Source organism: Corvus kubaryi, unplaced genomic scaffold (genome assembly GCF_017639235.1).
Source record: "Corvus kubaryi isolate FWS band 111438036 unplaced genomic scaffold, C.kubaryi_AGA036_p1.0 37341, whole genome shotgun sequence".
Taxonomy (NCBI): domain Eukaryota; kingdom Metazoa; phylum Chordata; class Aves; order Passeriformes; family Corvidae; genus Corvus; species Corvus kubaryi.
In genome coordinates, this window is record NW_024581112.1 from 8820557 (window position 1) to 8837722 (window position 17166).

Consider the following 17166-nt stretch of genomic DNA (forward strand, 5'->3'; position numbering starts at 1 on the left):
GGACTTCTCGTAGTTTCATGCCTGTGTGGGCAACCATGTCAATTTTAACAAGAATACCTTGTGCTTTGATCCTATGCTACATTTCAAAACTGGGCATATTCCCTGTATTCAAAAGTAAAACTCCCAGATGCTATCTCTAGTGTTTTTGGTTGAGTAGAGGGTAGAATGTGCCTGAAGGCAGACCTGAGAAATAACTCTCATGCACTGCATTAATATCACCTGTTGGTGTCTGAATGCTTGTGTATGCGTGTAATTCCAGGGCCTTTTCCCCAGGAAGTGGGGGGAAGCACTGGAACTGACAATATACATTTAATGCTAGAGTTCCATCTGATGATATCAAGCCACCCAGGAACGCTGTGTTCTTGCTTATTGCCTTGGTTTATTAATTTAAAGCATTCAGCCATACATTACTATTCCTATGAAAACTAAGTAGGTGATTTTGGAAATAAGTCTGTTCCCAGAGATCGCAGAGGTCTCACTGAGGACAGTAACATTTCCTGTGGCCTTCGGTATTGTAGACATGAGCATGTGCTGCTTCCCACTGATATTTAAATCTGAATTATAAGCAGGCCTGAACACTCGTCCCATAAGCTCAAAATAAAGAAGCCACAGTCCAAAATAGTATGAATATGTGTCTCACGACATTTCTCAGTTGAAATATTCACCAAAGCACCCAGTTGTACTAGTTAACAATTATCCTTTCACTAGTAGATAAAAAAGACAAATGGAAAAAATAACCAAATAAAATCTAGCATTTTCATGTGGTAGCTTTCCTCTACTCAGGGCTGAGACAGAGGCACTGGAAGAGATAAAAGAATCTTTTCTCAGCCCTGAGGACTGGCATTTACAATTTTTCATCCATCCCTTGTTTCTCCCATCAACCATAGTTCTGTGACCAGAACAAAACCTAGACTGAAAGGCTTTTCTCTGGAATCGTGGAGGAAATAAGCAGTGCTCTCCCACAGAACTCAACCATAACTGACTGCACCCTTTTCCTAACAGACTGCTGCAAACACTCCCTGTAGAGAATTCTAGCTTGAATGGAAACCTCCTAAACAGGTAATTACCTTAAGAGGTTTTAATCTATATTTTCCTTTTAACCAAAGCCCACAAGCTTTCAGGCTTACTGTATTTAACCACACTCAGGTTGATAAGCTTTTCCTCCTTGTCTTTCTGCCTGAAGGAAAACCTAACAATACAGGGTGAACATGAAGGAGTTCATGGAATAGCAATTGTCTCTTTCAGAGACATGTTTTAATGTATTTGCACCTATTACCTTCTAATCCATTCCTTCTCCAGACACAGCTCCCACCTCCAACCCCAGCCCCTTCTCCTCCCTAAACAAGGTTTCTGAGAGAGGATATAAGTTTATACAGTCCCCCCACAGCAAGACAACCAAAAGTAATCCTTATCCACTTCCCTTATGGGGATTCAGTCTGAAATACACTATTAGGATTTAAACAAAAGCCTTTAAAGCAGGTGGAGGTATTCTTAAGGACTAGAGTAGTCTTTTAATCAGGGCCATAGAATAGCAAAACAAATCACCTTGTTTGCCTACATTTTCCAAAGAATTTTTTTTGTTCCAAGAAGCATCCCCCCTAATCTTTTTTTGAGTAGGGAGTGCTCACACCAGCATTGCTGGCCCATGTCCCTCTTTCCCTGCTCAGTGACTCTCGTGCTGTGAGTCCACCAGTGAAACATGCACTCTGAGTAACAGCACCTGGCACTGGGAAGGAAAAGGAGAAATAGATGGCACCTAGATTTTTAAAAAGATGAACTGCCTTAAACTTGTAGCCAGTTAAAACAGTGGGACCATGCTGGGGTTTGGCAGGATCATGCATGAGCTCTCTGGGAACAAGAGAGTGTGGTAGAAATGGATTTCGTGTAGAACATGAAAATGTTCCCTACTGAACATCTCTTACAGAAGAGATGAGCACAGCGTTGTTTCTTTTCCTAGGAAATGGTGCCATCATGTGGCACCACATTTTCTCTCTGTTTCCTGTTTTTAGAGGGCAGTTGTGCAGTTTTCTCCCTTTACATTTTTAAAAAGTGCATTATAATGCTCTTTGGCAAACTTATATTTCACTAACATAAATAGATTACAACTGACTGGAGCACGGGAATTAACATCCTTGTCGTGCTATGGCCACAGCCTGTTGAAATCCCTGTTAATGCAGCTATGACAGCTCTGAGGCTTCTTCTGTAATGTCATACATGTTGCTTGGAGGTGTTGAGGGTACCCACAGGAGAGGTATCCTCCATCAATGCAGTCCACATCTGTGCTATGGAGATACAATGGCATGGTTGTACATGGTCTGCAGACAAGGTCTGAGAGAGGAACTGAGATAATCAGAGTGTATGTGTTGAATGTGGAGGTATATTTGACTGGACCCCAAATATGTGCCTGGGAATAAAAAATGGCTTTTGCCTGTATCCTCTTTGAAGTGTCTTTGGAATTTCTAAAATAGCAAGTATACAAATTGGATTGAGAGTGAGAAAAGTAAATATCCTGGCTCAAAATGTAGTACTTCTCTAACTTAAAAATAGCTGAATGTGCTGTTAACACTGGAGCCTTTGGTCACTACATTGTTATGAATTGGAGCCAGTTTTTACCAAGTGTTTTACAATTGCAAGTAAATTGGAAGCAGGATGCTGACCCTAAAGAGGAATAGAAAAATTAGCCACTAGAGTAGTTTGAAAAGAAAACTAGGTTTTTGTAAGCCTGGAGAATAAAATTTGAAGACACATGTGGAGTTAATTCTTGATATTTCTGTAGTACTCTTTATCCAAGGGTGCAAAACAATCCACTAAAATTCCTGGAGGCAGGTAGCCCTGCAGGACCGGGTGCATGATGCTGTCCTTGTTCAAGGTGTGGAGAAAACTGAGGCACAGACATTGCCACCTGTGGACTGTAGAGCAGACAGGATTAGTGTGGACGGACACCTCCTGACATCTGTCAGGCAAAGCATAGGAAGGTGACTCCCTGCCTGCCCCCAGGCCTGGAAGCTGAAATAGAGGCTTTTGTGCTTGACACTGGAGATTTATGTCCTCTGGGTATAGAAGCCATTTTCTGTACAGAACACCTATGGTTTAGTCTTCTAAACTTACAGTTTTATGTAAAATGGATATCTCATCATTCAGTACATGCTAAAAAGGACAGGGCAATTAACTGAACAAATCATCCATAGGAAATTTGCCGAGCATTCTCTAGTCTGCAGAAAAAGGCTCCTGAAAAAAAGTTTAAACAAACTCACTCTTATTTGCCATCTCCTTGGTGTGTTTTCTCCTTGGAGAATAAGGTTGTGTTCGTGTGTGCATGCATTTCTGTCTTTCAAACGAATGTAGTTATTAGCTACAAAATTTAGAGAAGTTTGACAGCTTTCAGAACACAGTGATTCTTTCTTCCATAGAGTGTATTACTGACACATTAATAGATGTTGTGCTGGTAAAAATACAGTACTTCCTGTTAAATGTAGACTGCTACATATTTTGATTCTAACAACAATCTGGTAGGGTTAGGGCAATTTGTGTAGTGTCATCTGGTGTTTGTTTTGGATAGATATTATAGAAGGAGATACTGATTTTCAAGATGTTCAAGCAGATGATTGGGTGAAAACTCCAGCAAACCTTTAAAGCAACAGAAAGCAAGGGCTACTCCTGGTCAGATCTCCTGCTGAGGATACAAATGTTCTTCTATATTCCTGAAACTTCATATAAGCTTTTCCTCTTGCAGGCCTCTGTTTAGAATGAGGCCAAATATTCAGAAGAATCAGTCTGAGCAGGCGTGGCTGAATTGGTCTCTCCCGCATCTCTAAGATGTACTGAGAAGTCAGACATTGCCAGGTTTTCAGGATTTGAATCCTGGTCACTTCCTTGAGTGAAAGAAGTGTTACTCCACTAAATTGGTCCCAGAGAGTTGGAAGCTGATGCAGTACTAATGTTGTGTATGAAAACACTATATAGGAATTTTTGCTCTGTTAATCCAGTTTTATAGTAACTAACTTGATAACAACAGAAAATAAAGCTTTATCAATTGGCATAAGTCAGGTCATTGAAGCTGAAGAAAGCACCCATGCTTGTTGCAGTGCAAAGTTTGGAATACAAGACACGAATGTATGGAAATGAGGACTTCGTATGGAAATTGTGGGGCTGGAGTAGCTTTCACATATTGTGATGGAAATGCTGTATTTCCACGGAACTGTTGTGTTTATGAAAGAGTTGAGATTTTTATTCCAACATAAGGATTCTTTACTCACATATATCTTTCTTAAGGAAAATCTGTTTTGGTAACAGGGCTTTGTTTGGTTGGGGTTATTTGTTCTGTAAGGTCTTTAACAAGTATCATAGACAATGATATATAGGCAACTCCTTCATGCACCTCCCTCAGTTAGAGTACTTTACCCACTTTAGAGCTGCATTTTAAGTGAAAGAAGGACAAGCTGGAGAGAAGATAGAAGAAGATAAGAATGAGGAGAATACCTATAACCAATGAAGATGATTTGGAGACCTGAGTTTGTATTTTCTAGAAAAGACAGGTCTAAGGAAGAAAAGTAGAAGAAAAGTGAGGCACCTTCCAGTATATGAGAGAGTGCTATAAAGAGGAAAATGGTCAATAGTTCTCCCTGTCTGTTAGGGGAAGGGGTTGAGTAATCAGTTTCAAAGTTAAATACTAAGAAATCTCTCTTGCTAGAAAGACAGTAGACAGTCTGTCTGGGGAGGGAGGTGAAATCCACAATGCTGTTTTTGCAGACATGGTAGACAAATTTGTGAAGAGATAGCGTAGATAAATTATTCCCACATGAGGAAAAGTAGTAGACTAGATGACTGTCTGAAGAACCTAATGCATCCTTTTGATACAAACAGGAGGCTGTGGTCATCCAACAGTTGATGTGGAGACCAAGGATTAGAGATTTCCAAAACCACACATGGTAGAGGAAGAGAGTAAGGACTAGATGATACTGCTTGTCTCCAGCAGCAGCCGGTTATTAGGTTTGTTGTGCTCCCAGGAGCTAGTGGCTGGATTACTGTTGCGCAGAGAAACAGCTCCAGAAGCAGGAAGACCACCTACTAAGCCTAACTCTACATCTTCATCTGAGCCCAGGGTGTTCTCCCAACTAGGGAAGCACTTGTCATTTTGATAATAAAAACACAGAGACCATGTGCTGTCTCCAGCAAGATACATCTCCAGCTTTTCCACCACCTCTCAAAGTGTGCATTCTTCTCAATGCAAGGCTTGAGAAGGTTCTCAGAAAGACAAACTAGGCAAAAACACCAAGCTAGCTCTAGGTGATCTTGTCTAAGTGAGACATCAGTAAGATGTTTTGCCAGACAATTTTCTAAATTTTGCTGCAGAAGATTGAGGCAAAAACTAAATCTATATCTGTCTCAGCAAGCCCACCAGTTGTCAAGAATATAAGACAATTATTTTCTATTCCCCATAAGTATGAAAGCACACAGTCTTTGGGTTTCACTCTGCTAGTCATTCCTGTGAAAGAGCACACAGTGAGTTTCCAAAAAAGCTTGGATTCCAGCATCTTAGGCAGTTTTGCTTCAGGTGAAGGCTGTACTGAGCTACTGCTGAGTTACAGTAGCTGTGGTGGATTCATCACCACTGTGTTTCTAGAAATGGTAGTCATTACTGTGCAATGAGCTTTGAGATACTGTGATTTTAAAAGACACTAGAGAAAATCAAATTCTCTGATATCCTTCAGTTATGAGCATTAAGACTTTCAGGAATTGCCTTTGCAGAAAGGGACATCTAGTGGCTGTACAGGAAAAAATCTTACTAAATGCATTTTCAAATGTGCAACGTAGCCATTTGTGAATGGCCTGCAGTGTTCAGCATTCTGTACATATTTTTGCTTCTACTACATCACATGTTTTCTGGTCATTTTTTATCGTTTTGACAAACAAAAAAATCACCATTTAAAGCCATAACTTCCTAGCTCTATGTAGGTCTAAGTACGGTAACTCTGGCAAATAGAAAACTGCCTCAAGCCATTCTTGATGTACCTCACTGCTGCACTTCCACGTTTTCTATAGCATCTTCCAGGAGTCCACTGCCTGCTGTTTCCTTCTGTCATTGCCTTCTCCTTTGGTACTGTACTTGGAGAGCTTGTCATTGTTATTGTCATGGTAAAACCTACTTTCTTTTGAATGCCCATAGCATAAAAGTCAGCAGGAGGGGTGGGTGAGATTCAGGGAAACACTAATCTAAGCATTCAGTCATGTATTACACAACAAAAGTTTTTTCCTTTCCCATCCAAGTTGTGCTCCTTCTTACTAGTTGAGGATGAATTCCATGCATGTTTCTGTGAATAGCCTGACAGTTTAATCGGTGCATTTGCATACGAGCAAATGAAGCTTTTTGCAAAGTTGCACAGTAATATGTTTCACCTTTATGCCATGCCAGCTTCAAATTGTATCCCAGGAGGATTTCAAATGTGCATAATCTGTGCAGTTGTCTAGGCTTTTTTCCTTTCTTTTTTTCTGCCTTTTTTTTTTTTTTTAAACTGGCAAATGCCTATTCATTGCCCATCTGGGTAAGAATGGCCTTTGCATTTTCACATCCATTCTTTCCTATATGGTTTGTGAATACCCCTCCAATCAGAACTTGCTTCACAGAAAGGGGACAAAACCATTTTACAGGAGTTTCTCAGAATAAGTCCATTGGGATCTCTACATCATGTTTACTGGACAAAAAAAAGGGGGGTACTTAACAAAGACCACTTGAATTTCACAGAAAGTTTCCCACTGTCTCGAGTTTAAAAGAGTGGCAGGCCTGAGAAGAGCCTGAGACAGGAGTCTTTTTCCTGAGCTGGGCATTCTGTGCAGTGACGAGTAGATGAGTGTGCGTGTGTGCAGCTGGGCCTTGTGAGGAGCTGACACACTTTCTGGCTTGTCCAAGGCTCTAGGAGTCTTTGTCAGAATGTGGCATTTACTTAGACTCAAACCTGCATTGGCCAGTTCGTGTTTTGTGGGGAACATCACCTTTGGACTTTCAGCTTAGAACAGCATAAAGTAGGGGTCAACCACGAAACTTGGATCTGGACCCGGTTTCCTGCAGAGAGGGAAAGGATCTGCGTTGGACAGCAGGTTTTGCTACAGACCAATCTCTGGAATTTGTTAAGACTGCTCTTTATACCGATGTGGCTTGTGTAGTAGTGTTTCTGACACTTATGCAGATTATTTGGTTGCCTGGACTTTGGATAGATATGGTTTACAGTGTTGAATGTCAAGGAAAGTGGCCTAGAAAAATCATCCTCAAAATCTGTATTAGCTTTTTTTAACCATTTATTGTGTGTCTCTTCCAACCACCCTTCTTCTTTTATTCTCAAGGAGTAAATTTCAGTTGCTTCTCAGTGGAAGAAGTGGTAGATGTTCCAACAATGAGAGGATCTTTTTAAGAGCAAACTCTAATAGCAACAAAAAATAATGCCATTGATGAAGTGACTCAGTTGGCTTTCAGACCAGCTCCTACACCACAAGGTGCATCCAAGATCAGTTCCTATAGTAGAGCTATTCACATCACTCTTAGAAATGCACACAAACCTCTTTTCTGTAGCCAGGATCAACCTCAACTGCCTGTTTCATCAAGTTAGCTCAGGACCAAATACACTGTGGCTTGACATATACACAACTCTTGATTCCCACAGCCAGGACCTGAGAAGGGCTGTTGAAACTTATAGATGAACCTTGCCCTTCCTCCTTTCTATATGTGATTTGTGGGTTAGTGGCAGAATTCACTTTACCAGGAAGTCATCCAGTCTCATGATGCGTATCACACCTTTCTGGAAAGGAGTTGTCCTAAGGATGCATTTTTCAGAGTTCTGCTCACAAAAGTAATTTTATCTGCCAAGTTGCATAGTAACAAAGTAGGTTTCTTTTCTCAAATCAAGAGACCTGTCTGTAGCATCTCTGGTATGTGTAGAATATTCCACATTGTGCATGTTCAAGGTAGGATTTTGGGTTATTGGGTTAGACTGCTGCATATTACTTCTTATTATCAAATACCTCATTTGACAAAGCTGAAAATAAAGACATGTTTCTGTGAGCATGAGCCCTAGGAGCAAACCAGGTAGTCACTGACACTACTCAAAGATAGATGGACATAAATGGGTAGCTGTACAGTCACTTGCTATAATAAGTCTTGAAAAGAGGTGTCACCTATTTATCAATAACTTTCCCTCCTTCTGTTGCCGCACCAATACAAAGCTTTTGCCAAGGATTCTGACTTTCTGTGTAAATCCATTTTGGATTCTTGTATGATCGGACACGTTGGGCAGGGAAGCATCTGGAAGGGCCTGGAGGCCCCTGGAGAATTAGTCTATCAGGAAGGAGGAGGAAATACATCTCTTCTGTACAATATTTTGTGTAATAATAGTTGCAATGCCCTTGAAGGAAAGTCTCCCAGTTTCTAAGATGTTTTTCTAGTCCTGTGGTAAGTCCCATCAGAGAAAGAAGGTTTCCTGGCTAAACTTATGAACAAGACAGATTTATTTCACACTCTCCATGATGGTGTTAGTGATTTCCTCCTTGTTTCTGCTACGTGAGCATCCCTTCAGTGTGCTAATCACACATGGAAATTAATAACCTTCTGGTACAGGTTGGTTTACATCTGTTAACATGAGACTTCTTCAGACAGCTTGGGCCCATTGTGATTTCCAGTTCCTGACCTTTGTGCTTCCCTTTAATCATCAGCTACTTCAGAGAATTAGAATAACCACCAGTGTCCAAGGCGGTTTCTCTTTGAACCACCAGAACAGAGGGTGCTCAAGACGTTGGTAGTGAATAAATGGGAAGAAAAAGGCAGAGCAGGGAGGATGCCACATTTGCCTGCAAATTGCAGTGAGTAGTGTTCTACTGCCTGTGGATGAGATGTAAAGCACTCCTTAGGGCAAAGCAGGGAGACATTGTTGGGCTAAGAGGCCTGGGTATGCCTTTCAACTGCTTTCAGTGCTATTTATTTGCTCTGTATATTCGTTAGACAGTGACGATAAGCTAGTTTAATTTACTCACACTTACCAACTTTTACTTTTGGATGCTCACTCATTAACAAGTTATTGTGGCAAGAGTGGTTTTATCTTTGGTGGGAATATTCAAGACAAAATGCCTGTAATACTAGTGGTCATTTAGCATTGCTTTGTCTAAGTTTCTAGAAACCGAGGTGATGTATGTACTACAAATGCTAAAAGAAAAAAAAATATTAATAGTGTTTTATTTGTTTACCAATCAAGGGGCGCAGCTGATTCTTCATAATTAAAAGGTGAAACCACAGTTTCTGCCTGTCACAACCTAAATAGATGAAAACTTGCTGAAGAGCAGGAAAGGAAATGGGAAAGCATAAAAACCAAAGCAAGCAAGATGAAGATAGGGAACAGTGGATTGAGAGATTAAGAAGTTTCTTTTCAGTCACTTGTAAAAGTTAATTTTGAAGATTATATTGGTTCTGTATCCAAATTGGTTAGATGCTTTTCTAAACTGTTCTCAATTTAGATTATTCAGCCAAACTAAGACAAAATCTTCCTTGGAGTAAATGTCTGTAATTTTCCAGTTTCTGTAAAGTAAATAACAGCAGGAGAACATTTGTTTTTATATGATGGCATTCTGGTGCAAGTCAGAACTTGGGATATGCTAAAAATGAAGGGGACAGCTCATGTTAACTTTTTGCTTTGGGTTTTTTCAGAGGACTGTTTGTCACTATTGAGTAGCAAATGTTCTAAACCACAACCCCAGACAAAACTGTGCGTGGGATTTTAGGAACAGTTACAGCCTAAATCTTGAACCAGATTTGGATTTTACAAAGTGACTGCCAGTTTTTTTGATACAAGTAACTGTACTGTGAAACAGAGGCAATCTAGATTGAAATCATATTTTCATATATACTCTTTGCATTAACAGCTTAGGGTCATTAAAGTAAGATTCTGATCTCTTCTGGCATAGGTCCAATCCAAATCTTAAAATCCAGCTTTAATCCATGTGCTCAGTGTTTGCAATTGACTGGCTCTAAGCTTTTTAAAGCTAGATAAACTGATAGGGAGTCCAGGGCCCAGGAGTGTGATTGGAATTTAGGCCCAGCTACACCTGTCTGCATTTGGTTTTGTTCAAAAATTCAGGACTTGATCTTCTGGAAATGAGTAATGAAGTTTAGTTGTAGCCTTACAAAAATGATGTGTTCTTACCGATGTCTCTGTGTGAGATTTTTGCAGTGCAATCGGTTTTGTTTACACAGTGGGCAGTCACCTTTGCCAGTGCTCTCGTGGTGGCCCTGCAGAGGACAAGACTCATTCTGTTCTTTTTGTTTGTTTTTGTCACCTGCTCTGCTCCAGGTAACATCAGTTGCAAGGGGATGACAGAGCGCATTCATAGCATCAACCTTCACAACTTCAGCAATTCTGTGCTCGAGACCCTCAACGAGCAGCGCAACCGTGGCCACTTCTGTGACGTGACGGTCCGCATCCACGGGAGCATGCTGCGCGCCCACCGCTGCGTGCTGGCGGCTGGCAGCCCCTTCTTCCAGGACAAGCTGCTGCTGGGCTACAGTGACATCGAGATCCCCTCAGTGGTGTCAGTCCAGTCTGTGCAAAAGCTCATTGACTTCATGTACAGCGGGGTGCTGCGGGTCTCACAGTCAGAGGCCCTCCAAATCCTCACAGCCGCCAGCATCCTGCAGATCAAGACTGTGATTGATGAGTGCACAAGGATTGTCTCACAAAATGTGGGAGACGTCTACCCGGTGATTCAGGATTCTGGCCAAGAGACACCCAGGGGAACACCTGAATCAGGCACCTCGGGGCAGAGCACTGACACAGAGTCTGGCTACCTGCAGAGCCATTCACAGCACAGTGTGGACAGGATCTATTCAGCCCTCTATGCCTGTTCCATGCAAAATGGCAGTGGGGAGCGCTCCTTTTACAGTGGAGCTGTGGTCAGCCACCATGAGACAGCCCTGGGACTCCCCAGGGACCATCACATAGAAGACCCCAGCTGGATTACCCGGATTCATGAACGGTCGCAGCAGATGGAGCGGTACCTCTCCACCACTCCAGAGACCACACACTGCCGGAAGCAACCCCGCCCTGTCCGAATTCAAACCCTGATGGGCAACATCCATATTAAACAGGAGATGGAGGACGACTATGACTACTACGGCCAACAGAGGGTGCAGATTCTTGAGCGCAATGAGTCTGAGGAATGCACTGAGGACACTGACCAAGCAGAAGGCACTGAGAGTGAGCCCAAAGGGGAAAGTTTTGACTCGGGTGTCAGTTCCTCCATTGGCACTGAGCCTGATTCCATGGAGCAGCAGTTTATGGCTGGTCTGGGCCGGGATGGGCAGCAAGAACCCTCTCAAGCAGATCAAAATGACGTCCCTGCTGATGGCACTCAGCCGCAGCAGCAGCAGCAACATGTAGATGCCAACTCTTCCTCACCAGAGAGAAGCAATGACGTTGAAATGGACAGCAAAGTGCTCACAGTCAATAACAGCACCGAAAAGGGGGCTTTGCAGCCTTCTGTCAACACATCTGTTGCCCAACCATTGCCAACCACACAGATCTACTTACGCCAGACAGAAACCCTCACCAGCAATCTGAGGATGCCACTGACTCTGACCAGCAACACTCAGGTCATTGGCACAGCTGGCAACACCTACCTGCCTGCCCTTTTCACCACGCAGTCTGCTGGCAGTGGGCCTAAGCCTTTTCTCTTCAGCCTGCCCCAGCCTTTAGCTGGCCAACAGACACAGTTTGTGACAGTGTCCCAGCCCAGCCTGTCAACCTTTACTGCCCAGCTGCCAGCCCCACAGCCCTTGGCCCCATCTGCAGGCCACAGCACAGCGGGTGGGCAAGGCGAAAAAAAGCCTTACGAGTGCACTCTCTGTAACAAGACTTTCACCGCCAAACAGAACTACGTCAAGCACATGTTTGTACACACAGGTAAGAGTACTTCCTTCTGGCTTGCATATGGAGCCAGAGAAGGTCCTTTACAACCATGGACTTAGATTCTGTTTGCCAACCTGCCAGCCCCCAGCACAAACAGGAGGGAGGGCTTATCCAGGGAGCTGGTGTCACGGAACACTTCCTGGGCTCACTGTGCTGAAGTTGAGCCCCTGCAGAATCATACGGATCCCAAACAGGGGCCTAACTATACACGGTGCAGAAACAAGCTCATTTTAGTTGGAGTAAAATGTGTCTTGCATCCATCCAAGGAAATGGTGAGCATTCATTGTACCCTGGAAGCTGACCAGGCAACATTCAGTGGAAGAGTGGAAACTAATAGGTCGTAAGAAAAACTGTATCTACTAAGAAAAGGCATCCCCCTGTAGGTTTTACAGCTATGGGGTGTTAAGCTCAAGTGGTGGTGAGGTTAGGGCAAATTAATTACTGGTGGAGCTGCAGCAGTAGGTCCAGGCCCAGATGTTACACACACACACTGTCACTGTCACATATTTTCTAGATCTCACATACTACTGTAAGAAAGTAAATCTGAAGTTTTGTCAGAAAGTCTTTGTGTACTTCACTGAAGCTGATTGCTGTAATCCCTTGTCTCTTGGTAAGTCAGAGGTATCACTAGCTGTGAGTACAGAAACATAAAGTTCAATGAGAAAATATTTAAGGAATACGCATGGAACACAATGGAACACAACATCAGCACCTTTCTGTTTAAAACTGCAGCTGCTTTAGTACATTGTGTATGGTCTATTGAGATAACATAGGTAACCATATTTGCCACTGAGCCAAAATGGCCTTTTCTAGCGTTACCAAGTTATGAGGCTTCAAAGCCAGGATATAAATGCATACTACATGGAGGAATTATCATGGGTTCAGGACTAAGTTTTGCTTGCTTTAGCCCTTGGCTCTTTCTGCTGTTGGAGAGAAATTCTAGTTTAGAGAAAGAGTAAATATTTCTTTCACCAAGCAGTGGCTTTGTTAACATCAGATCTTAAAATAAATGCTGGGTTTGTGATACATGGAGGAGAACCTGGAAAAATTGCCCTAAGTATGGGAGGAATGTAGGTCATGCCTCTCAGTTGTACGCAATAGATTTCAATTCCATGTGCATATATAAACTTTTAACTTCAATTTACCTGTATTTATCACTTAAATGAAAAACTCCTCTAGACATCTAAGGCAGACATGTATGTGTACACATACAAAAAGATCAACTTCTCAGGACTGGTACAAAATGTATAATTGCAAGGATCAAGAGTCCTGAATCCCAAGATTACCTTTATGTCTGTTTATATTCTCCATCTTTCTGTTGTGGATGAGTAGCTAAAATACTACACAGATAGTGTCGTTATTCAGAAGAATATCCCCTTCAGAACACAGTCAAATATATCTGCTTGCATCCTTGTTCTAAAAGCTAGAAAGGCTTTTTTACAAATAGCTTCACTGAGATTAGATACTTTATTTCCCCCACCCCCAGCTTGGTATTTATTTCCCCCACCACTGCACTAGGTTATTTGGAGTCAGATAAAGAATAGTGCTGGAAGACCTGTTCTAAAACATTCTTAGCTTCTACAGGTAATACCAACTGAGGAAATTGATAGGCATCTCCAATCATGAATTAATATTTTATTGATGTGGGTCTGAGAATGCCCAAAATAATGAACTGTGGTGGCAAGGAAAAATTTGGGTAGATAAATCATTTCAAAATCCATTTAGGAGCTAAGTGGCTCCTCGAATGTCTGGGAGACTAATTTCACCTTAACCAACAGAGAGCTAGGCTTCAGAAACCCCTCCTGAAAATAATCTTTATGTGTGCAGCCTCAGAGAAAGTCTGTCTGCTACCTTGTCTAGTGATGGACAGGATCATTACAAAAATAGAGGGGAGACAGCTGTTCCCACTGTCAGGGTGACTTTCCTTAGCCCTGTTAAAAGAAGCCAGGCAAAGTGGCTCTGGAAAAGATCCACAGAAAAATGGAGAGGTTTGGGAGATGCAAATGTTTGCATTAATCTTTTTGTTTGGAGCGCTCACAAGAGAAGTCATGGAAGAGTGTAATCATAAACCAGAATTCAGTAACTTAAAGGCTTCTATATCTCTGTATGTTTTTATGTTTCCAAAAACTACAGTCTGATGTAGCTTTCCATGTGACAGAAACAGACCTCTTTTTCTTCTTTCACATGGGTGCAAACATACAAGTGATTCATATTTTTCCATGTTCCCTGTAGACTCACTTAAATATATCCCACAATGTAATGGAAATACAGTGCTAGGATGCATGCAGTGTCTGCACTTTATAAGGCACTATTGCCTTTTCCTACATATCACACTGTGATAAATACTGGATTAAAGGATGCAAAAGATGTGCCAGGGGGATCATGTCAGGGCACCAACATTGCTGCCTCCACACCTTTCTAATCTGGGCTACTCATGGTGACTGGATGAGGGGAAGTTGTATGAGGAGTGGCTGAGGTTACTTGCCTTGTTCAGTCTAGCAGATTTAGGGGAGACCTCGTTGTGACCTACAGCTTCCTCACAGGGGGAAGTGCAGGGGCAGGAACTGATCTCTTCTCTGTTGTCCAGTGATAGGACATGAGGGAATGGCATGAACCTGTCTCAGGGTAGATTTAGGTTAGGTATTCAGAAAAGGTTCTTCACCCTTTGGTTGGGGTTGTTGGGTGCTGGAACAGGTTCCCCAGGGAAGTGGTCACAGCACCAAACCTGACAGAGTTGGAGAAGCTCTTGGACAACGCTCTCAGGCACATGGTGTGATTCTTGGGGTGCTGCTGTGCAGGACCAGGAGATGGTCTTTGATGATCCTTGTGAGTCCCTTCCAACTCAGGATTCTATGATTCCATGACCTCAGTGTCAGCACCAAGCATCCATTATGGTTAGGGTTCAAAGAGCTGCAGAGCCTACATCTCCAGAAACACAGGGGCTGGAAAAGGGGACCATGACCAGGGCACTGACATTGCTGCTTCTCCCATCCAATTCAGGATATGCTATGGTTCTATGATTCTAGTCATCCCATGTTGCTGTCTAATACCAGCCAAATACAAAATACAGAAGCAAAAGGAATTACGTGCACATTTAATTCACTGAGCAAAGTTTTCTCTGACTTGAAGATGAAGAATCATGGGAATAAAGAATCTACAGCGCTCGCTTAAGAAGCACAAAAATTTGCATACAAAAAAGAAAAACTAAAGTTTTGTGATTCTTTGGGGAGGAGAAATCCCAGGAAGGCTTTGAAGCTAAGATTAAAAAGCCACAACGCAGTGTATCTTAGAAACTATGCAGGCAAAAATTAAGGTGTTTTTATAGCATAATCTTAACAGGGTCTAGAGTGGAGGAGACCAATTTATTACAAACTCTGGGATATATATTGCCCTAAGCAAAAATGAGCTCTGTAAATACAGTCTGTCTCTTGTAAGTTAATCAAACGTTATTCTAACTGACATGCTATCATTTTCCACATCACATGTCAAGCATATTGGCCTGTCTACACACAACACAGCACTGTGTGTGGCAAAGCCATCAGGGAAGTAAGGACTTTGTGTTTTGAGCAAGTGTCTTTCACCAAGTAAGGACAAACTCCTCATGAGTGCAAGGAAGAGTAGCAAGTGGATTTCATTCATGGATGTCACCATCATACATGCAAACCATGAAATAAAAGGAAACAGAGACTTGGGGAGAAAAAAAAGTAGGCCTTTCACATCTAATCCATTTTAATTATCTCCTCTTAGAATTGAATATAAGTAGCATATGGTAATCTCACTATATAATGAGTGAGTTATATATTACCACCGGCATGTCATGGTCCCTGAAGAGTGACTCTTCAGGATTTAAAACAGTGCCAAACAGACTGTAAAAAGAAGGAAGCAGGATGTCTGTGGAGAGAAAAAAAGAAGGGAAATTGCAGAATAACCACAGGAAAATAATTTTCTCAGTCAGTGAAACACAGGATCATTTTGATTCTTACAGAGCTATGGTACCATCTCTATCCCTAAAAGCTTTGGGGATGATGAATTCCACACCTGAAATATACCACAAGTGATTCAGAAAGCAAATTAAAAAATGGGTTTGGATGGGGCAGTCAGGGTGTTGGTTGTTGTCTACATTACCAGTGCAGCAGCATATCATGAAAACATTGCTTGATACCATGAAATGTGAGACCATGCCTTATCTTCCAGAACTCTGAGCATGAGGAGGATTTAATAGTCTGAACAAACCAGTCATATGTGCTCAGCTAAGTATTTTTCCCAGTTCATCCTTGTAGTCACTGGTTTGTCTGAACATGATCAGAGTTCAATTATATGAGTTTCCATAATAAGTTTTACAACAGTCCTGGGCACACAAGGCAGTGTGGAAGATTACATAAGTATTTTATATCTCTAGTTTCCCTTATAAAGCATTTTACTTAACTGGGCAGTCAAATTATTCAAGTTTCTTGTGTCTTAGAATGGAAGTTCATCTGTTAGGTTGCCCTTTGCATGGTGCTGGCTGGCCTAAGCAATTCTGTGTCCTGAGGTTCCCTGTTCTGCTCTTTGTACATGCTTCAGCTATGACATTTGACCAGAAAAGGGAGCAACAAATGTAAACCTCTTATAAAGTGTTGGATTCTTCTGACAATCTCTATCACTCCTCTCCTGAGAAATTTAAAGCAATTTGACCAAAATGAGTCTGGCACAGGTCAGCTGGCACAGGTACCAGCTGTCTGCTAATCACTGGCTTTGTCCCTGTTTTTATTGCATGCTGGTAAGGAAATGGAGGCACCAAAAGGTGAAGTAGCATGTCTGAGACCTTCCTGTCTAGAAATGAGCATGAGGGGCTAGACGGGAGCACAGACAGGAGAGGCTGTGCCATTGAAACTGGGTATGGACGCCAGGACCTTTTAACTCTAGTCCTGTCTTTGTCAGTGCCTCCTGTGTGACCTTGAAGAAATCACCTGAGCTCTTTTTTACTGTATGTGCATAGGGAATACTTCCAACCCCCTTTGTAAAGCATTTTGAAACCTCTGGTTGCAAAAAAATGTTGTGTGTCAAAACACATTGATTAACAGACTTATTTCTTGTTAGCCAGAGCACCTCTCCAAAGGCCCCCACGAGACTTACATTAGTTTATTGCAAAGAGTTCTACCGAACTGGTTTAATTTTATGATTTTTCTTTTTTTTTGTCTGTTCCTCTCTGTCTCTCTCTCTCTCTCTCATTGGTAATGGGCAG

General features: G+C 42.0%; 1 protein-coding gene across 7 annotated transcripts in view; it reads left to right on the plus strand.

The window, feature by feature from the left end:
• ZBTB20 (zinc finger and BTB domain containing 20) overlaps positions 1 to 17166 on the plus strand; it is a 503536-nt gene that overhangs the window by 458303 nt on the left and 28067 nt on the right. For all 7 annotated transcript variants that reach the window (XM_042031786.1, XM_042031783.1, XM_042031788.1 and 4 more), the window contains one exon: positions 10329 to 11936. In XM_042031786.1, the coding sequence (XP_041887720.1) occupies positions 10349 to 11936 (1588 nt within the window). In that variant the 5' untranslated portion in view covers positions 10329 to 10348. The remainder of the gene's footprint in view (positions 1 to 10328; positions 11937 to 17166) is intronic.